At 51.2% G+C, this 22,067-nt stretch overlaps 1 protein-coding gene across 1 annotated transcript in view; it reads right to left on the bottom strand.

The window, feature by feature from the left end:
* POU2F3 (POU class 2 homeobox 3) overlaps window positions 1-14,619 on the bottom strand; it is an 84,724-nt gene extending 70,105 nt beyond the window's left edge. Inside the window, exons 1-2 of the mRNA XM_052653236.1 lie at window positions 14,592-14,619; window positions 7,430-7,498 (exon numbers count right to left, since the gene is read on the bottom strand). Coding sequence (XP_052509196.1) covers window positions 7,430-7,498; window positions 14,592-14,619 — 97 coding nt within the window. The remainder of the gene's footprint in view (window positions 1-7,429; window positions 7,499-14,591) is intronic.
* Between the last annotated feature and the right edge of the window lie 7,448 nt (window positions 14,620-22,067).

The raw sequence follows: 22,067 nt of genomic DNA, 5'->3' as shown, positions 1-22,067 counted from the left end.
ATGCCCAAGAATGTTTAAACTACCGCACAGTTGCACTCATCTCACACACTAGCAAAGTAATGCTCAAAATTCTCCAAGCCAGGCTTCAACAGTACGTGAACCAGGAAATCCCAGATGTTCAAGCTGGATTTAGAAAAGGCAGAGGGACTAGAGATCAAATTGCCAACATCTGTTGGATCATCGAAAAAGCAAGAGAGTTCCAGAAAAACATCTACTTCCTCTTTATTGACTATGTCAAAGCCTTTGACTGTGTGGATCACAACAAACTGTGGAAAATTCTTCCAGCCAGGAGAAATATCAATAACCTCAGATATGCAGATGACACCACCCTTATGGCAGAAAGTGAAGAGGAACTAAAGAGCCTCTTGATGAAAGTGAAAGCGGAGAGTGAAAAAGTTGGCTTAAAACTCAACATTCAGAAAACTAAGATCATGGCATCTGGTCCCATCACTTCATGGCAAATAGATGGGGAAACAATGGAAAGAGTGAAAGACTTTACTTTGGGGGGCTCCAAAATCACTGCAGATGGTGACTACAGCCATGAAATTAAAAGACGCTTGCTCCTTTGAAGGAAAGCTATGATCAACCTAGACAGCATACTAAAAAGCAGAGACATTACTTGCCAACAAAGGTCCATCTAGTCAAAGCTATGGTTTTTCGAGTAGTTACATATGGATGTGAGAGCTGGACTATAAAGAAAGCTCAGTGCAAAAGAATTGATGCTTTTGAACTGTGGTGTTCGAGAAGACTCTTGAGAGTCTCTTGGACAGCAAGGAGATCCAACCAGTCTATCCTAAAGGAAATCAATCCTGAATATTCATTGGAAGGACTGATGCTGAAGCTGAAATGCCAATAATTTGGCCACCTAATGTGAAGAACTGACTCACTATAAAGACCCTGATGTTGGGAAAGATTGAAGGTGGGAGGAGAAGGGGTCGACAGAGGATGAGCTGGTTGGATGGCATCACCGACTCGATGGACATGAGTTTGAGTAAGCTCCGGGAGTTGGTGCTGGACAGGGAAGCCTGGCGTGCTGCACTCCATGGGGTCGCAAAGAGTCGGACACGACTGAGCAACTGAACAGAACTGAACTGAACTGAATGAGAACCTACTGTGTAGCACAGGGAACTTTACTCAGTGCTCTGTGGTGACCTAAATGGGAGAGAAATCCAAAAAAGATGGGATATATGTATGTGTATAGCTGACTCACTTTGCTGAACAGCAGAAACAAACACAACGTTGTAAAGCAACTATACTCCAATACAAATTAATTGTTTAAAAAAAAAAGTTTCCAGATTTAAGTGAGGAGAGATTTTCTGCAAAGGGACCCCACACAGCTAACTTGCCTGGCTGGTCCTTCTGGAGAATGAGACACAGTGAGCAGTTTTACCGCACAGATAAGTGACTGAAGCAGAGAAGGGCAACAGGAAGGCATGACTGATGGAGTCCAGTCCCTGCCCCCTTTACTTCCTGTTCCCCTGCTCCTCCCCATGGGCTCCCCTCACGGAGTCCTTCCTTTCCGGGTCTCTGAGCAGGACAGAGTGCCGAGGCATTTGCTCCACTGTCGTCTGGGTCTGCAATCCCCTCACCCCGCTGATGGCAGCTGAGCCTGCAGACTGCGAGTAGCCAGGGCCGGTACGTTGGTGAGGCTGGATGAGAGAAGAGAGGAGACACTTTTCTCCGAGGCCAGATCCTCAGCCTCCACACTTCACCAAAGGGAGTGAGTGGACTCCAGCTCTTTCTCTCTCTTTCCCAGCAAGCGCCTTTTGGCAGCAGACAAGGCTTCCACCTCTTGGAAGAGACTGCTCCCCGCCCCCCAACCCCTCGCCGGCCCGGGCTTGGCTCCCCTCTGGCCCTTTTGGCTGGAGCCACCCGCCATCTCTGATGCTGCCTCTGTCTTGTGTCATCTGTTCCTTGTTCCCCGTGAAGGTCTCCAGTCTTCCCACCACCTTCTTTAGGTGAAAAGACACTAGAAAGAGAGCCGAAAGCAAGGAGCCCACGAGCAGCTACTGCTGAAGTCCGCACACCCTAGAGCCTGCACTCTGCAGCAAGGGAAGCCACCGCGATGAGAAGGCCACACATCACAACCAGAGCGTGGTTCCCGCTCTCCATAGCCAGGGAAAAGCCTTGCAGCAACAAAGGCCCAGCACAGTCAAAAATAACTAAGTAAATAAAATTATTTTTTTTTTTAAAAGTCACTAGAAAGATCCAGGTTTAATTATGTCACTTGCTAGATTCAGAATCTTGGGGAAATTTGCTAACCAGCCTCAATTTCCCCATCGGCAAAGTGGGACGGTGCCATCTAGCTGCATAGAACTGTTATAAAGGCCAAATGCTTTGTTCAAAAGCACTCTTGGCAGACACAAGTTGGCCCTGTTATCCACTCCACCGTGACGTCCTGGAGAAAAGCTCCTTGAAGACAGGGACTGTTTCTTCATCTTTCTGAACCCAGGTTCTGACACAAGGGGACCTGCCAGCGAGGTCAGAGGAGAGATCGGAGCCTGAACTCAGCAAGGCAGCTGGAGGAGTCAAAGGAGAGTGGGCCGAGAGTGGATGTAGGGGCTGAGGCAGATGATGGGGTAGACAGGCAGGTCGGGCCTGAGGAGGCCCACACACAAACACCCCACGTGGGTGTGCGAACCGATGAATGAGAGCTTTGAAAAGCAGAGCTGCGTACACCTCTTTAAAAATCCAGCCCTTAAAGATTATCCAGCCCCAAACCCTCCTCTGTTGTTGTTATTTAGCCGCTCAGTCATGTCTGACTTTTTGCAACCCCGTGGACTGTACCCTGCTAGGCTCCGCTGTCCATGGAATTTCCTAGGCAAGAATACTGCAGTGAGTTGTCTTTTCCTACTCCAGGGGATCTTCCCATCCCAAGGATCAACAACTCTCCTCACCTGTCTCCTGATTCTTTACACTGAGAAGCCCCCAAATCCTCTTTAATGGGGTGGAAAATCAACATCCAGGTAGGGAACACTTGCCCAGTAATCTGCAGGGAGTTAATAGCCTGAGTCAGGCAGGCCCGAGTTTGATTCCTGGTTAGAAACTGTGCGATCCTGGGCTAGTTAGTTTCTCATTCTGAGTCACAATTTCCTCACTGATAAAAACGTGGATGGTAAGAATGAAATGAGGTGATGTAGTTACAGCTGGCTCCATGGGCCTGGGTATGGGAAGGAAGCTCCATGGATGTGACTGGCCTTTATCCTCCTCTTCCCAAGACCACCCCATCTGTCCTCCCCTGTGTTGGAAGCTACATCATGACCAGTGTGGTCAAAAGTCATAGGGTCAGCTGCGTGGGTGCTTGGGGCTGGTCAGTTACAGAGCCGGGGGCTTTTGAAGTGTGGGTAAGCTTATTTTCTTATCAACCACTCAAGTGAGAACAGAAAAAACAAAATATGTATATGATGTCAGCTTAAGAACGAAGGAAAAGTTAAAACAGGGATTCAAAGGAGGGATTCAGAAAAGTTTAGAAGTCTAGAAACAGCTTTGGAGAAGGCAACAGCAACCCACTCCAGTATTTCTTGCCTGGGAAAATCCCCTGGAGAGAGGAGACTAGTGGGCTATAGCCCATAGGGTCACAAAGAGTCAGACACAACTGAGCGACGAAACAACAACAATAGAAACAGCTCGATTCCAGTCTTCTGGGCGGCGTGGAAACAGCACTGGACAGGGGATCGGGAGCTTTCTCTGATCCTTCATGCTGTCATAAAAACTCTGAATTTACCTCTGTCTGCCCAGACGGCAGAAAAGGGAAGGATGAGTGGCCTTGCCAGGTCTCTACCAGCCAGGGAGGTCTGTGTCTGGACCCGAGAACGCTCTCCTTTGTCAGTCTGGCCAGTGTGAATGGGAAATTCACTTCCCTTTCTCAGCTCCCACCGTGTGCCCCTCGGGGATTTCACACAACACCGAGGGTGTTCTCTGGGAGCTGGGGCTTTCTAGGTCACCCTTGTTTATAGTTCCTTTAAAACCCAGAGACAAACTACCCCTTAATTCATGCACTGCCTGGAAGGGTAATCCGCCTTTCAAAAATCCAAAGGAAGCCATTAAACCAGGTTGGTAACCACTGTGACTCACCATGAGCTTTCCTTCATAAAAAATGAGTCAGAACGACTTTCCAGGAAGTTTGGTTACTTTAATTAGCTACCTCTTTTTTTCTTGCCCTTAAAAACATGCAGTAATTTGACAATCACCCAAGTATGGATGCTACCAGCTACCAAGCTGAGCCCCTAAAAGTGAAGGATCTGGGGGTACAGGTGTTCCAGACAACATGGACTAAAGGGTCTCCTTGGAGTGTAGGACCCATACAGAATTCTTCCCTGAGTGGTGGAAGAAAGGAGCAAAATCAATATCTAGGGTTGACCCTCGAGGCCTGAGTGAAGGGGTGACGGCACTCTAGCTACCTGCAGCCCCAAAACACTTAGCAGAAAGGTTCGTTATGTACATTGCATCTTTTTTTTTTTTTGCCCAGGCTCATGGCATGTGGGATCTTAGTTCCCCCACCAAAGATTGAACCCATGCTTCTTGCAGAGTCCCAACCACTGACTACCAGGGAAGACCCCAGAATCACAAAACCACCAAAATGATGCTATTCAAGGAAATGATGGCCACAGCTGTCATAACTGTGCTAATGGCTTTAAACATCCCAGCTCTCAACCTACTCTCTAAGGATGGACATTAATTGTCCCCTTTAAAAGGGATGAACTGGGACTTCCCTGATGGTCCAGTGGCTAAAACTCCATGTTCCCAAGGCAGGGGCCTGGGTTCAATCCCTTGTTAGGGAACTAGATCCCACATGCTGCAACTAATCAAAAATCAACTAATCAACTAAGTGCAGCCAAATCAATAGACAAAAATAAATTTAAAAAGAGAGAAAAAGATGAAATTAAGTTAACTTATCAGATCACACAGCCAGTAAGCAGCAAAGCTGTTTTCTTTACCCTACATCTGTTTGATTCCAAATCCATACTCTTCAAAGGTCATCTGTTTCTGCCTCTTGGGGAAGCAAAGTGGTCTAAGGTCACATTTTGAACTGACAGTCTCTGGGATGACAGTTGTGTTTGAAAGATCCAGTTTATGTTCAGATTCTTGGACCTACAACCTAGTGTATGCGAGCTCCTACACTCCCAGACAGGAGGCCAGAACTGTAGAGATGGCCTGTAAAAAATAAACCTTCCTAACCCCACTCAGTCGTGTCTGACTCTTTGGGACACTATGGGCGGTAGCCCGCCAGGCTCTTCTGTCCACGGAATTATCCTGGCAAGAATATTGGAGTGTGTTGCCATTCCCTTCTCAGGGGATCTTCCTGACCAGGAATCAATTGAACTGTAGCTCCTGCATTGGCAGGTGGATTCTTAACTCCCTCGTGGCTCAGCAGTAAAGAATTTACCTTCCATGCAGGAGACTTGGGTTTGATCTCTGGGTTGGGAAGATCCCCTGGAAAAGGAAATGGCAACCCACTCCAGTATTCTTGCCTGGGAAATCCCGTGGACAGAGAAGCCTGGCGGGCTACAATCCATGGGATCGCAAAGAGTTGGACACAACTGAGCAACTAAACAACCAATCCCTCCTCAGGATCTGAACTCCCTCCATCTCTTGGCTCACTTTTCAGGGTTTTATTATAGGTCCTTCTCACTCCCGACATAGGCACCTTGACTTGGTCCCATAACTAATAACAGAGCACCAGAGCTAGCCTGCTAAGTGCACTCTTCCACCCATATGGACACTCTCTTAACTGTGTCCTCACATACCTGGGACAATATACTTGGCCTGGATGAACAGAGTTGGCTCCAGCCAGCCTGCTACAGGGGAAGGGTGACCCATCTTCCCTGAAACAAGGCTTCTGGACTCTCCTTTTTCTAGGGAAGAGTTCAGAACAGAGACAGGCCTGATACTCTTCAGGAGAACTGATTTGAAAGCCTTGCTTGAGTTCTGGAGATAAAAGGCAATTTTCTTCACAACTGGGAAGAACAGATGCCCCACTCCATAGACCCTATAGTAACACATTCTCAGCTAATAAATCAATTGGCAAATGCTTGCAATTGGCCCACCCTCTCCTAACTTAACTGTCCCCAGACACAAAGCAAAATATAAAACCTGTGCCACCACCTGTGCAGACACAGTATCAATACTAAACTGGGGAGGGGGGCGGGCAGGAAAGTTTATGGTAAATATATCCTACAGATGCCTCCACAAGACCCCTAGTTTTCTTGTCACTGATCTGGAGGCTTTTAGCTTTAAGAATGGAACTAGACTGGGACTTCCCTGGTGGTCTAGTAGTTAGGAATCTGCCTTCTAATGCAGGGGATGTGGGTTCCATCTCTGGTCTGGGAACTAAGATCCCATATGCCACAAGGCAACTAAGCCAGCCCGCCTACCCTACAGAACCCATGGGATCCTATGTACCACAACTAAGATCCAGTGAAGCCAAATAAATAAATACTAAAGAAAAAAAAAGAATGGAATGAGACTGCACCTGAAGACTTAGGAAAAGATTTTAGCTCTGGGGGACATCGACTCTCTTCCACTTCTCATTTTTACACCTCTAATGATCTAGATGAAAGACTAATTGAGGTCTTGTTGGGATGCTATTAAAGTTATTTGGTGGTGTTACAATTTATACTCATCTTTCTTTAAGTTCTTTTTAATTATATGGAGCTTTCAAAGTAAGGATGACAGAGTTAAAAGCAGGGAGCTATGAAAGTTTCTTGTCAATTCTTTTCTGTTCTCTTTCTCTCATTCACAAAGCAAAATCATCTCCAGGCACTAAGCCTTCCTTTCTGGGTCTATTTACCACCCACATGCATGTAATTTGGAAGACGAACACTTGTACATGGGCCTCTTTGGTTAGATCCTTGAGTAGGATTATTGAGAAATCTGGGGTTAAAAGGCCTTAGTTCCCATTTACCAAAGACAGGTTCTGCTTCCGTCAGCCAGTAGCAGCTGGGAACACAGCCTGCTGTTTCTAGGGGTCTTGGAATGGCAAATGAAGAAGTGAATCTCAGAACTTTCCTGGGGGTCCAGTGGTTTGATAGCAAGCTTCCACAGCAGAGAGTGTGGGTTCGATCCCTGGTACGGGGACTAATAATCCCATATGCTGCATGGTGCAGCCACAAAAAAAGGGGGGCAGGGGAGAAGGAGAAGTGAATCTCTTCCCTAACTTGTTTGTTTCTAAGGATCTAAGGCCCTTTCCTAGCCTAGTTCCAGAGACTTCGTTCTACTGTAGACCAATGTCTACTGTTCAAAGGCTCCAGGGTCATACCCACGTCTTTAGGGAAGGTCTTCACTTCCTGACTCAGCCTTTGGGTCTGATTGGCTGAAAGACCAAGCCAGAAAGGATACATGAAATGAATAAGAGATTCATTATTCCATGAATTTCAGTATCCCCCGCCCTTGCTTTTCTGTTTCTGTCCCCAGAAGAGAAGACCCTTACCTGTCTCCACCTGGCTGAGAGCACTTTGAGCATCTGTAGAATCTGCTACGTCCCCACTCATCTTTATATCTGCAGGGAAAACACAACTGACTTTAATAACAGGTCACAATTTTTCTCGCTCTGACATATGCGGCTGTAACTAAACAGTGAAGATAAATGTGTAATTACAACAATCATCAGACTTTCAAATTCCTGATTCCTGAACATAGAACTAAGAGAATATTCATAAGCTTGGGGGCACATACACTCTTCTCTCAGGCTAGCCTCCTTTCCCCCCTTTTCCGGGCCACTATAGGGTCTCTCCCACTTTGTATCATTCATTGCCACTACTTTCCATTGCCAGGCTCAGCTGGTAAAAATTTAAACAAGGGGAAGGGTACAACAGAGGGTGGGTGGAGCATGGGGGAGAATGCCTCCCATTCTTCATCCTAATTTCATTCGGGATCTGGAGAATGTAAGTAATTTTTAAAGTAGCATAAGAAATCCATCTCCCATCCTGCCCCCCACCCCCACCATAATAACTCTAACCTGGGAGGTAAGAGTACACTTGAACCAAGGCCTGCCCTTCTCCTCTTTCTCTCCCAGTCCTGCCTCTGTTCTCTGTCTGATTCTCAGAGGTCAGCCCACTGTCTAGGGATCAAACCCTAGTATCTGTGTGGCCCTCTTTGGGGATCCTTACCTTCTCTCCTACTCCTTCAACATTTTCAGTTCTTAGTAAGAGAGGGGTGGTGAGTGGGTCAGTGCCCTGCAGCGAGAAGACCTACACAAGGACCCCTGTCTCAGTCCCCAAGTGCTGCTGGTCTGGCCTGTCTGCCATGCTTCATTTCAATAAATTACACATTTATCCACAACAGACAGCTGCCACTACCTAAGAGGCCCCTAAGTCTCCTCCAGGGTGCGCAGAGAGAAGGAAAGATGTAACTTTGAACTAACTCTTCGTCTCTAGACTCCTCTCTTTATTAAACCACTCAAATACTGAAGCCCTTAAAGACAGAAGAATATTTTATTCAAATTGGGTTGACTCCCCACACACTCACCCACCCACCTTATCCCCACCCTCTTCTCTGGGGCAGCATTTTAACTCTTTCAAATCTGATAAAGTCTGGGTGAGCCAATTTGCATATCCAGCTCCCCAGCCAATGTCAGGTAAGCAGGCCATCTTCATTTGCATCAGGTAATCAGGCAGTTGGCAGTCTGGATGCCTGAGGTCTGGAGACGATCAGGATGAGGGAGAAGGGTGGACCTCCCCCCGGGGGAAAAGTGGGAAGAAACTCATTTATTTGTTTAGTTTATGGCAATGACGTGTGTGGCTCTGGCAGAGATTTAAATTGTGGTCCCAGGGGTAGCAGTGACTGCAATGCAGAAGGGGTGACTGTCACAAAAGGCAAGACAGAGATGGGGAGTCCCAAGGCTCTCCAGACCTTGGAACACTCCAGCAGCAGGGGAGGGGGTAAGCAACCTTAGGAGCTGCTGTAGTTTGAGAAGTATTTTTGAGATCAGCCTAAGTGACCACTCCCAGATAAATACGTGGAGCTCCGTATAGCCTGCCTCAGACATCCATGCTGTCCTGTGTGGTTACAGACGTCTAGGGGAAACCCTGCAACCACACCCGCCACCCCTCTCAGCGCATGACACTTGAGAAAGCATTTCGTGAGCCTAACCAAAGTCCTTCCTGCTGCAGTTTGAAACTTTCCGTACAGTCTGTCATGCATCAGCATAACTAGGGGGGGCCACCTGACATACCTGCGAAGGACTTCTGCTAGTCCTCATTTTCTGCTCCAGTGGGAAAACAGGCTTTGCTTTGTCCCACCAATGAAGTCCCACCCTTGAGCTGGGCATTGCCTACCACAGACAGGCTCAGTCACACTCCTCCATAGGGATTCTCAACAGTGCTGAGAAAAAGCCAGAGAGTGATGGGTGGGGCGGGGGGGTTGTGAGTTCTCACCCTCACTGGGATTTTAAACCTGCTTCAGCAGTCCTGGGAATTCAGAGCACAGATTTTGACAGCAGACAGACAGACCTGGATTTAATCCCAGTGTCATCCTAACTAGCAGGGGGAACCCTGGCCACACATGTGAACCTGTTTTCTCAGCTAAAAAAGAAAAGAATGATACTTCCCAGAATTATTGTGATGAGCAAGTAAGATATTGAATGAAAACAGCCTGGCACAGCACTTGGCACAAAGAAAGCATGTAATAAATGAATAAACTAACCAGATACTTAGGCTTCGATGGGGGTCCCCTTCTCCCATTACAATAAACAGCTTTGGTTTTCTGTCTCAGCACTATTGTAATTTGTCCTTTACCTGGGAAGGCATCTGCATTCTCCAAATTCTGACTTCATTAGAAAAATGCTCATGGGGACAGGAAGAGTTTAAGTAGTAGTAAGGCTGGGATGATAACCAAGTATTCTGAATCAACTTATTTCAAACTTCTGACGTTTGAGAAGGGTAACTTTTTAGCTCAAGCGTAATTTTATGCCTATAACGCAGACTCTTCTCCAAAACCCATTCCTTGCACCATCTTTAAATCTATCCAAAAGCCATCTCTCTGAACTTTTAAATTAGCATAAAAGGTAGTCCTAATCATATTGAAAAAAAACTTTTGAAGGAGTCAAAGGCTCCACACTCTACCAGGACATCTCCTTGTTCAACGTACCCATCATGGGAGCAACACTGTGATACTTCGGGATCAGACAGAGCTGTGGGTCTGAATGGAGGGGCAGGCTGAGATGATCTGTAAGAGCTCTTCAGTGCCATAGGATGCTAAGATCCTGAGAACCTGTTCCTGTCAGGTAGGAGGTTGAGGCTGATGGGCGGAATGAGTTCTTGGGTCTCAGCCTAAAAATGGGCCAACACCGAAACTCCCCGAGAGGCCGTAACCCTTTGCCTGTCGGACAACACTTGCCGGAGGTGAGTGGGGGAGGTGTGGGGTGGGGCCAGGCTTCTCTGCTGTTCTTATCTCAGTTGGCACTGAGTAGGCTCCTTGCCATCACTCCCTTCCCTGGGGAGGCTCAGCTGCTCTGTGTAAGAACCCAGATACCAGACAGCCCCTCATCTGCCTCACTGGTGCCGTCATTCTCTGAAGCTGGGGCAAGGTGTTGGCTGCCGGCCTTGCCCTCCTGATGCCTTGGCATGACCCAGGAGCAGCCCCTCCTGACACACTGGTGAACCAGGATGTGTTTGTGAACCTGTAGGAGCAGAGTCCAAGGGGCAGCACTTCCCCAGGCTGTAGGCTGAGTGCCCGCAGTGTCCTGGACCTCCCGGACTCAGGCAACACTGGGAAAGCAAAAGGTCCACTCCCCACTCTCCTACGGTCCATCTTCAACTCTTTGGAAGGGACTGGAGCTCCTCCTGACTTCTCCTTCCGACACCCACTGCTGGGGGCACTTCTCCCAGAGGCAATTCAAGGAGCCCATCCATCCTACTTCTAAGCTAGCCATGTTTCCAACTCGTCTGTGGAGGAGACAACTCTTGCCTTTACTTCAAGAGAAATGCACATCCTCTCATGAGACCTTCCAACCCTGGGGTCCCGAGCCATAACTGGTATCAGTCTGTGAGACTTGAATCTTCTTTCCCAACCCTGATGGGGAACAGCTCACAGTGAGGAAAGGGGCAGAACAAGAGGTGCCCTGGGACTAACTGAGTGTCCCCCTTAGGCTCAATTCCACTGTCTCCTCTGTCTCTTCTGCCTGAGATTTTTGATTTTTTTTTTTTTTTTTTCTGGCTACACTGGTCTTTGTTGCTGCACATCAAATTTCTCTAGTTTCGGAAAGTGGGTACTGCTCTCTAGTTGCCGGGTGTGCAGGCTTCTCATTGTGGTGGCTTCTCTTGTTGAGGAGCACAGGCTCTAAGGCGAGTGGGCTTCAGTGGTTGGGTGCCCTGAGGCATGTGGGATCTTCGTGGATCAGGTATCAAATCCCTGTCCCCTGCACTGGCAGGCAGGTTCTTAACTGCACCCCCAGGGAAGCCCTCTGTCTGACTCTTGTCTACCCCTCCACCTGTTTGGGGCCTGGGAGGGAGGAGCCCCTCTTTGGCTGGGGTGTCCCTGTGTCTGGTGACCTCATGCATGCTCGGGTGTTTGTGTCGAAGGAGAGGCGCTCTACAAAATACAAAGTGCTGAGGCCCCAGGCAGACCTGGATCATGGCTGGCACCCAGGTTATCAGAGCGAAAAGATGGGCTGGCACAGGGGCTGACATGCTCGCGGAGCTGCTGAGTGGGGGACTTCAAGGTAGCCCACACCCTGCTTTGTGTACTCCCACCCCTCCTCCACACCCCACCCCAAACTGTTGTAGCAAATCAGTGGAGGAGGAATCCACAAGGGCTCAGACTGGGAATTCGAAGGGCAAGTGCTGTTTATAAAGTATCCACAGGACACAGGATCACTAGGAGGCGAAAAATAGGGTTCAAAAGAGACCAGATTTCAGGATTTTCCTGGTGGTCCAGTGGTTAAGAATCTGTCTTGCCAGCCTGGATGGGAGGGGAGGAATGGATACATGTATGTATGGCTGAACCTCTGCTGTCCACCTGAAACTATCAAACATTTTTAATTGTCTATACTCCTCTCTCTCTGTCTCTCTCTCTATATATATAAAAGATCCACCTTGCAATGCAGGGGGCACAGGTTCGACCCCTGGTCAGGGAACTAAGATCCCACATGCCGTGGAGCAACTAAGCCTGCACATCACAACTAGAGAGTTCACGCTCTGCAATGAAAAACCCTGAGTGCCACGACTAAGACCCGACTCAGCCAAATAAATATATTAATAATTTTTAAAACGAGAGAGAGAGAGAGACCAAATTTCCACAAAGAGGATCCTGAACCGAGAGACCCTAGAGAGGGGCCCACAAGGAGACACTCCATAGACGGACCCTCCCTCAGAGACCCCACAGCAGGGCCCTCAATGAAAGACCTAAAAGATGACCCTGGAGTAAGAAGCCCACTGAGAAGACCCAGCAAAGGGAACCCTCAAATGGAGACCCAGAGAGGCTTCACAGAAAGTCCCAAACTGAGCGGTCCCTTTGAGGTGCTGTCGAAGGGGAACCGGACACCACAGAGGGGCCAAGAAACCTCACAGAGAGGCTGCACAGCCCCAAGGGGAGACAGGCTGAAGAAGCGGGCTGGGGAGAGGCAGCAAGCAGTTGTAGAGAGATGACTCAGCTTGCCCACACCGGGTAGACGCAGACCCCACCTGAGGAGGCAGCGCCCCTCAGGTTTAGCTTAATCACCCCCTCGGTGTCTGCCTGCAGGAGACAGGGCCGGGGGAGGTGCTGGGCTTCTGATAAGCATCAGCCTGGAGCTTTCTCCCAGGCCAGGCAAGCAGGGCTCGGCCTTCTCACCTCAGCCTCACCCTCTAGAGCTCTTGGCAAGATCCTCTTCACCGTCAGGAGGCCTCCCTGCTGGGTTGCAGGGTCCCCCCTCCTCCCACTTCCCCCAGAGAAGGAGCCTCCAGAAGACAACGAGGTGGAAAACCCCCAGGAAGTCTCTGATCTTCCTGAGGTCTTGCTCCCCATGTGTGCCGAGGCCTTCTTGGTGGGAAGTGGAGGAACGAGAGCCCAGGATCGGCTCCTGGCCACGTCCAGCTCTGTACAGGATCTGGAAATGGACTTTCCCCAGACATTGGATGATACCCAGTTGGATGGCTCCTTCCGCCTCACTGAGCCCTTCCTGGCACATCCTGGCGCCCAGGGATCCACTCAGAGTTAACACCTCACTGTCAGCTGGCTTTCTCTTAGCCTCATCAGGACTATGTATGGGGAAAATGGGGTCCCGGGGTCTCCCCCGTGCATCCACTGCTGCTTGATTTCAGGACTGGCTGCTCCAGGAAGGGCCAACAAAACTCTCCAGCCTGCCCTGCTCCTTGGGTTGGGTCTTGAGAATTGCTTCCTCCATTCTTCCTCCAGAAAGAAGAGCAGGTAACAAAATTCCACCAACAGCCCTGAAGTCCTTAATAAAGGCCATGCATTGGGTGCTGCCCCCTTTGAGAGGCAAGTCGCTGTTTTGAAATGGCTAAACCAGGCTCAGCTGTCTTCACCTGGAGTCCTTCTCTGCTCAGGCCCTCAGACCTCCAGAAGGCCCACTCCAACACCAAGTCCAGCCTCTGGTATTAGGAGCCCCTGTCCTCCCCTGGATGGGGAAGGAGGGATCAGCGGGGTGAATGGAGAGGGCCCTGGTTCACTCCATGCTCACAGACCTTTCATGCAGGGAAAACTGACTCCCAGAAGAGTATTTCTATGGCCTATGTTCCCACCGCTGGGGAGAGGAGAGCTTGGAATCTAAATCTATGGGACATGGAACAAAGAACAAAGGAACTGGGTACCCCTGGGTCTCCGCCGCCATGCACCCACTGCTGATGGATCTCTCATGTCCCCTCTCAGACAGAGAGACGGAAGGACTTCCCACAGGCCCCTGAGCAGGCTACTGCTCCGGTGAGGTCCCACAGAGCTCCAGCCCAGCCCCTGCACATGGACTCCCCAACCCCGCTGCGCACCAGCCTGCAACACCATCTAGATCCACAGAGCTGGGGAGCAGGCACACTTTCATCCATGGGGTCTGCCTCACCTCCTCTCCCAACATACCTGAGGACAGGTAGACTCCCCTCTGATATTCACCAGAGGCACTTCCCTAAGCCCTAATCAATATACGTGCGGAGTAGCATCTGCCCGGTTGTGCCTCTGTAAATGCCCAGTTCTGTCCGCTTCTCCTAGGCACCCCTAGACGGCACAAATGTCCATTTGGTCTCCACTTCATATAAATGCCGGGGACACCAAACACCAACATGTGGATACAAGTACTTCCCTCACTTCTGCACTCCCAGGTCCACACCCGTGGTTAAGCCAGTGAGCCACCCTTCTGCAGTAAGTGAACAGGGCAACTTCCCCGAGCCCAGGACAGCCCAGCATGCCCAGGTCCCACATAGCTGTGGCTCTTGGGGTGCTGCGAGCCCTCAGAAACCCTGCCACCCCCACGCTGCAGCCTCCACCTGCATTTTTCCCCCAAGTCCCCCAGACTTTCCCGGCGCCCGCCCGCCCCGGGTGACTCGCTGTCCACACCGCCCTCACCTGGCCGCAGGGGAGCAACACCCCCGAGAGCGGCGCCCCTGTCCTTCGCCCCTTCCCGCACGCAGGGACACCTGTCAGAGCTCGCGCCCTCCGCCTCTCACCTGGGTGCATGGGTTCCAGATTCACCATCCTGCCCCAGGCGGGGCCAAAGCCAGCGCCCCTCCAGGCCCCTCGCGTCTGCCCCAGCCGGGCCCCGGGGGAAGCCAGGGTCTCCTGCCTCCCGCCCTCGGCCGCCACCGCCGCGGGAGCCGCCGCCGGAGCCGCCGCCGCCGCCGTCGCGCGCTCGCGGCCGCCCGGGCAGCACTCGGCGCGGCGGGATTGCCACACTCCCCAGGTGAGCACGCCGCGCGGCGGGCGGGGGCCGCGGGCCACGCCCCCTGGCAGGGCCCCCGCGCCTGGCCCCGGGCCCAGGCAAAGCAGCGATTTGCATTCGGGGAGCCGGGGGCCGGCGGAGGGGGCAGTCCGTGCTGCCGGGGCGGGTCCCGACCCTGCGGAACACCTGTCCGCCCCAGACCGGCCGGCGGCCTCTCCCCACCGCGCCCGGCCCGCGGCGACCCAGGCTCCCGGTCCGGCTCGCCCTACTGAAGAACCCCTGGAGGATTAACCAGCGGGGGCCTGAGCTTTCCTCTGGATAGATGCCCCAGCTCTTCGAGGAGTTCTGGAGTGTCTGGAGAAGCCACGAGAGTGTGCTGGAAAGAATCTAGAGTTGGAATTCTACCTCTCAGCCGCTTGCCGGCTGTGTAACAGGAGAGGAGGCTCATCACCTCCCTGAACTCAGTTTACTCATCCATAAAATGGGACAGGTGCTAATCTTAACTGCATCTAATGATAGGAACTTAGCAGGTGGCCAAGCTCACCTAAGTCCCCATGCATCCTCATCTCCTCCTGGGACCTGGATGGGGCCCAGCTAATTATCTCGTTTTCTAGGTGAAGATTCTGTCTCTTGCCTGCTCCATCAGGTTCCAGGTTGCTGTGAGGCTCTTTGAGAGAATGATGTGAAAGTTATTTATTGAGTGACAGGGGCTGTGGGAGCAGCCACCTCCCTTGTGTATAGAGCTGGGAAGTTACTTGTCCCAAGGCAACACAATACCCTAGTGATGGAAGGAGCCTGGCTGGGGGTAGGATCTTGGCCAGGGGTAGGTCTCTGGCCTCCCACTCCATGCTCTCTCCAGCACCCATCATAGACTCATCCTCTGAGATCCCCTACTCTTCTGCTCCACTCTTCAGGTCCCAGTAAGAGGTGCCAAGTCAAGAGACGACCTGCCTATAAGCCTAGGAAGCTGGGTGCCCCCAGCAGAAGCAGCCCTTGCCTTACTTTCCAGGCAGGTCTCCCTATCAAGCTGCTTACAGAACAGATCTTGGACTTTTCTGCCTGTATGCATTGTTTGCAGTATTTTTTCCAGTTGGTATATCCACCCACCATCCACTCCCATAATCCCCGTCATAACATCCAGCATTTACTGAGCTTTCAGTGTCTGTCAGGCAGTGTGCTAACCAGCACTTTAAAGTCACTTGATCTTGTTTAGTCTTCATAACAACTACACATTGGACTGTTATATTTCGATTTTACAGATGGGGAAAATGAGGTTTAGAGGGTTTAGCTTGCCCAAAGTTACCCAGCCAGTAAGTAACAGGGCTCCTATTTGAAAGCTCTACACTCTATCCCCTCTGCACATAATTCAGATGCCACCTCCTTTCTGAAGTTAGAAGTTACCTGATCTGTTATTAAATTACCATAACATTTCAATGTTCCTAATAGCTCTTGTGGCCAGCTCTGTGGGACTTTTCTTGTTCTTCCTCCTGGTTGTTAACTGATTGTCTTCCCCACTGCACCAAATACCATGTAGGATACATGTCAGGTGTCAGAAAGGGCTCAGTGGGTGCCACAGTGGCCCTGCAGGGATAGGAAGTGTTTAATAAGCACTTCTTCGGGTCCATACAACCACTCACCCCGTGTCGCACCTTCCGCTCCTCTCTCCACCCTTGTCAAGAAGGCAGGAGACTTTCTTCCTGTTTCTTCTGGCAGAGGAAAGAGACCAGTAGGTTTTTGGAGGCCTAGTGAACCCAGGGATGTCCCCTCCCCCATCTGCCTCAGGACACTGCCAGGCTGTCCCTTCTTTCCCTTCTCTTTCCTCTCCTTTTCCTTCCCTCCTCCACTTCAGGTTTGGCCCCAAACCTGAGGCCATTGCTTATCTATAACTGCACTTCACCTACCGTCATCCTAGAAAAATGCCTGCACATAGTTTATATACCCCTGTGTGCTTGCAATTTCCATACCTCTATTTGCATACCATTTGCATAGCCATGTGCACTAGGGGTCTGATTCTCTGACCACCATTATCTGGAGCCTGTGTCTCTTTTCTATGTGCAAAGTTACATTTCTTTCTGGGGCTTTACTTTTCCAGAAGCCAGAGGAGCATGTACCTAATGACTTCTAAGGGACTTCCAGCTCTAGCAGCCTAGGATTCTCGGGTCCTGGGGTTGGGAGGGGTGGAACTCCTGGGGATGGGGCCACAGGGGAAGAGATGGGGCTGTATGGGGCCTTATAGGTTCATAGTTGGAAGGACAGCTGTGGGTTCCAGACCATGGGAGGGGAGATTGTGTGCGGGAAGGGACATTGGATGGAGGATGGGAGGGTGGGGGAGAGGTGGCAGATAGGACTTCACCTTCATTCATTTACTCATTCATTTAATAAATATTGACTGAGCACTTCCTATATGTCAAGGAAGTTCTCCATGCTGGGCATATGCCTTCTTACTTCATCAGCACACCTTTAGGAGAAGCATACAATTTTTAGGTTCCTTTTATAGATGAGGAAACTGAAGTTCAGGGGGATTAATATAGCTAGTAGATGGGAGAGTTGAAATTTAGACTGGGTCTGCCTGACTCCAAAGCTGGTGCTTTTAATCCTGCTGTCCAACGTCTGAGCCTGTCTGCTCATCTCTTCTTTTCCTTTCTATGATCATATCACTTGAAGTAGAAGGAACCTAGAAACAATCAGATGAGGGACCTTGAGGGACCTCCCCGAGGTCCCTTGCCCAGGCTTTTCAGGTGGCTCAGTGGTAAAGAATCCACCTGCCAATGCAGGAGACACAGGAGACTCAAATTCAATCCCTGGGTTGGGAAGATCCCTTGGAGAAGGAAATGGCTACCCTCTATTCTCTTGCCTGGGAAATCCCACGGACAGAGAAGCCTGGCAGGCTACATTCTATAGGGTCGCCAAGAGGTGGACTTAGCTGTGCGACTGGGCACACACACACACAGGACTCGCCCAAGGTCACATGGCAAGTATAGGAGGAACAGGGGCCCTCTATTCTCTCTGTCCCTTCGTCATGTGTTCTTCCAGGGCCTTTGACAGTTGGGTCGGGAGAGGGGCAGCGTTGGACGATTGTTGTTCCTTCCCTTTCTGACGTGCTTGATGATCGTTTCCACTAGATGAACTGGAACAGGCATGCAAAGACCCCTCTGTCTCTCCCTCCTTCGTGGAGACTGTGAGTGCTTCTATGGAGCACTCAGGAGTCTCCGTGAAATCAGCTCTCCGAGTTCTGGGCAGATGGCAGGTGGTAGGCCCCAACCCCTGGGGCCTAATACTCACGCCAATCCTCTGTTTAGTGTGGCAGAGAAAAAGCTGTAGGGAGAGGAGAGAGATAGGGAATCGCCTAGAGGTTGGAAAGGAACAGAGGAAAGAAAAGGGAAAAGAAGCAAGGACAGGAAATTTCAGCGCCTTTGGACCTCAAAAGCACCACATGCAAATCACATGTAAATTTTATGCAAATAACCACTTCCTCCTCTATCCCCACCCTCTCAACAGCTGGAGGGCTTTTTCAGAAAGCAGCCAAATCTTTGCTCCAAGATCCGGTTGTCCCCAAATTGTTGAGGGATCAACTTGGATCCCTCCTGGGGTCCTTCTGGTCCTCCTGGAGTGACATCTGATCCCTTCGGCTGCACCTCTAGAAGTCACTAGCCCCCCAGCCCCATTTCAACTTGAGCAAGCTGTCAAATTCTTTGGCTTCAAGGACAGAAGGCTCTGGGAGTTAAGTCTACCCTTCCAGACACATTTCTGGAAACAAGCTTTCCCCCTGGAGAAGGTGCTCGGGGAGGGAGGTGGGGCCACAGCCCTGTTCCCCACCTCAGCAAAGTGGACTCCTTGGCTGCAGGCCCTCCGGCTCATTCTCACTTCCTGTCATGTCAGCCGGATTGAGTTGTCAGGACTGGGAGAAGGGTGGAGAAGCCAGGCAGCCTGGAAGGCCACCAAGTAACAAGTCTCATCTCGTTCTTTCTGTCTGCCAGATGGGCTGTAGGGCCCCGAGTGTAGGGGTGTGGGGTGCGGGGTCAGCCTCCTGCCTTGGGGTGACCACAGGGAATGAGATTCAGCTCAGGTTTCCCACAAGAGCAGATGGAAGGAAGACAGAGGCCAGGAAGAAGTCCTGGGCCTCTTTTAAAATCAGACCTAGCATCCATCTGATGGCACCATTGCCAGGAGGCATATTGGCAGAATGGGACTGGAGGGGGTTAGTGTCAGGGTGACAGAGAGGTGCCGTGGGAACCAGAGTAAAGCCACTTTCCTGGGGACTGGACAGGAGAGGCCATGGTGGTCAAGACATAGCTGTTCCCCGCCCCTGATATCTGCAGTGCTGAACCCCGACCCCAGTGCTGAGCCCCACCCCCTCACCCCCACCCCCGTCTAGGAGGAGTACACACAAACTTGTTGCCCGCTTTGCTCTTGAAGTTCTCAAATAATAGATCATAGTATATGTATTCACAACTCTGATTTCCGATGAACTTTTTTGACCTTGGGGCCAGCACTGGTCCGAGGTCTGGCCACTCTAATCACATCTTCTGCAGAGCCATGCCTCAGCGAGCCCTTGCCTGACTTTCTGCCTCTCTCAGACCAGGTAAGCCTCCCCGTCCCTCTGCAGACTCAGGGCAATCTAAGCCCAAGGCGCCCTCTTGTGGTGACGGGAGTGTGATCCTGACTCGAGCCCTCACCCCACCAGCTCTTCCAAGATTCTGGAGAGGTCTCCCCAGTGTCTCCTGTGGTGCCCGTCCACGTCTGCGGGAACCACAGGCAAGGGTCCCGGGTCCACGCCTGTTGGAGATACTGAGTGTTAGTTTCCGGCCGTTGTAGGGCCTTCTAGTCCATGCTTCCCATCAAAGGCCAGACTTTACCGTGGAAAGCCCAGTTGGAATCATCCCGTCACTGCCTTGGGGTGTCAGTCCTTTTGCTGGACAGCTCTGCTGGTTAAACTGTCCCACCTCCCACACTGCCCTCTGGAGCTTCTGAGCTCCATGTCACCCACGCACATAGGAGGTCAGAGCCGTTTGTCTACGCATCCATCTAGAGCTGAGAATTGAGTACCCCCTGGAGCTATGCATTAGGCTAGGGGCTGGGAATGGAATAGAGACCAGGCAGTGTCCCTGACCTCAGGAAGTTCGTGGCCTGATGATGCTTGCGGACCATCCTGGGGCACGTCCCTCATCCTGGGACCTGTGTCTCAGGGAAATAGAGGGGACTATAGGGCCCACAGGTCTTCCCAGGTGGTGCTAGTGGTAAAGAACCACCCCCAGCCACGAAAGGAGATGTAAGAGACATGGGTTAGATCCCTGGGTCAGGAAGATCCCCTGAAGGTGGGCGTGGCAATCCACTTCAGTGTTTTGGCCTGGAGAATCCCATGGACAGAGGAGCCTGGCAGGCTATGGTTCATAGGGTTGCAAAGAGTTGGATGTGACTGAAACGACTTAGCACGCACATGGGGCCCACAGAGGGGCACACCTTACTTGAATCTGAGGGTAGGCATCAAGAAAGTCTTCTCTGAGGCACGGACATCTAAGCAGAAACCCCCAGCAAAGAGAAAGGAGGAGGAATGGAGTGTAAGCCGTCCAAGCAAAAGGAACAGCATATGCCAGGAGGATGCGTGGCACCCCGGAGGAGCCCACAGTACAAGCCGGCTGGATCACAGAGTACAAGAGGTGGAAAACCACAAGCAAGGGAAGGTGATGATGTCTGCACAGGGAGAACCTTGAATCGGGCCTAACTTAGGTGGAAATAATCCACTGGTTTCAGGAGCAGGTGACTTTGCTGATTGCAACACAGCCTAGGCTTGAATGCCACAGCACGGGGCGGGAGCGGAGGAGGAGACTGGCAAGAAGGTTGACTGCGAGGGCACAAGGAGAAATAGGGCAGAGGTGGAGCGGGACTGGGGCTTGGGATGGGCTTTTGATTTCTCTTTTAAATGGGAAAGAGTTAAAAACCTTCTCAGGGCAGATGGGCAGGAGGCAGGAAAGAGGGAGATGCAAGGGAAAGGGGAGTTCTCCAGAGAGGAAGGGGGAGCCTGGGATTCAGAGCCATGGAGTAGGGGGAGGACAGGCGGGAATCCTGAAAGGCCGGGGTAGAGGCAGCGGGTGGAGAGGCTTCTGCTCCTGGAGTGCAGAAGAAGAGGGGGCTGTGAGTGCAGGGTCCCTTCACCCCACCCCCTACCCCTGGGAGTCCACACATTCTCCCAGCAGGAGACACAAGGCAGGAGCCAGGACCCAGACGGTGAGACCACCATCTCTAGGCATGCAGACGCCACCCCAGAAAAGCTCTGGGCCCTAAGGTAGCTGGTGATCTGCTGTCTCTCCCTAGCTTCACTGGAAGCCCCCTGAGGTCCGGACTTCCTCCCAAGGATCAAATAGGCCTGTGCCATCCATGTTACTTCGGCCCTCTTCCCATCCACTGTCCGTTTTTTCTGGGTCCCCACCTGGGATAGCTATTGTCGTCAGGATCTCTACAGGAAAACAATCAGCCTGACTCAGAGGTCCTTTGATGAAGGAGTGCCTATTTACAGAGGTGCCCGTGGCCTATGGTCTTTCCAGTAGTCATTTATGGTTGTGAGAGTTGGAACATAAAGAAGGCTGAATGCCAAAGAATTGCTGCTTTCAAACTGTGGTGCTGGAGAAGACTCGAGTGTCCCTTGGACAGCAAGGAGATCAAACCAGTCAGTCCTAAAGAAATTCAATCCTGAATATTCATTGGAAGGACTGATGCTGAAGCTGAAGCTCCAAAACTTTGGCCACCTGATGTGAACAGCTGACTCATTGAAAAAAAACCTAATGCTGGGAAAGATTGAGGGCAGAAGGAGAAGAGGGTGACAGAGGATGAGATGGTTGGATGGCATCATTGATTCAGTGGACATGAACTTGGTCAAACCCTGGGGGATAGTGAGGGACAGGAAGGCCTGGCGTACTGCAGTCTATGGCATTACAGAGTTGGACGCAATTTGTCTACTGAACAACGGTGGAGTTAAGGGACACTGAGAAGCTAGGGCTGAAGAGGACCAAGGAGGAATGGTGGTCTAGGAGCCCACGGAGGTCTGGAGCCTTGGAGGGAGAAAGCCAGGGGTCAGAGCTATGGTACCGAGGGAGCCAGGGGCAGGGAATTCAGGTCTCAAATCTCTCATCCTGCCCTCTGACCTCTGCTGCTTCTCCTGGCTGAGCCACAGGTGAGGGAACCTAGGTCAGGCTGATCCAGAGGCTGGAGTCCTGGGACACAAAGCAGGGCAGAGGGAGGTGGAGAATGCAGGGGCCCAGGAACAAAC

This window comes from Budorcas taxicolor, chromosome 15 (assembly GCF_023091745.1).
Source record: "Budorcas taxicolor isolate Tak-1 chromosome 15, Takin1.1, whole genome shotgun sequence".
NCBI lineage: Eukaryota > Metazoa > Chordata > Mammalia > Artiodactyla > Bovidae > Budorcas > Budorcas taxicolor.
This window is presented reverse-complemented; position numbering and strand designations above follow the sequence as displayed.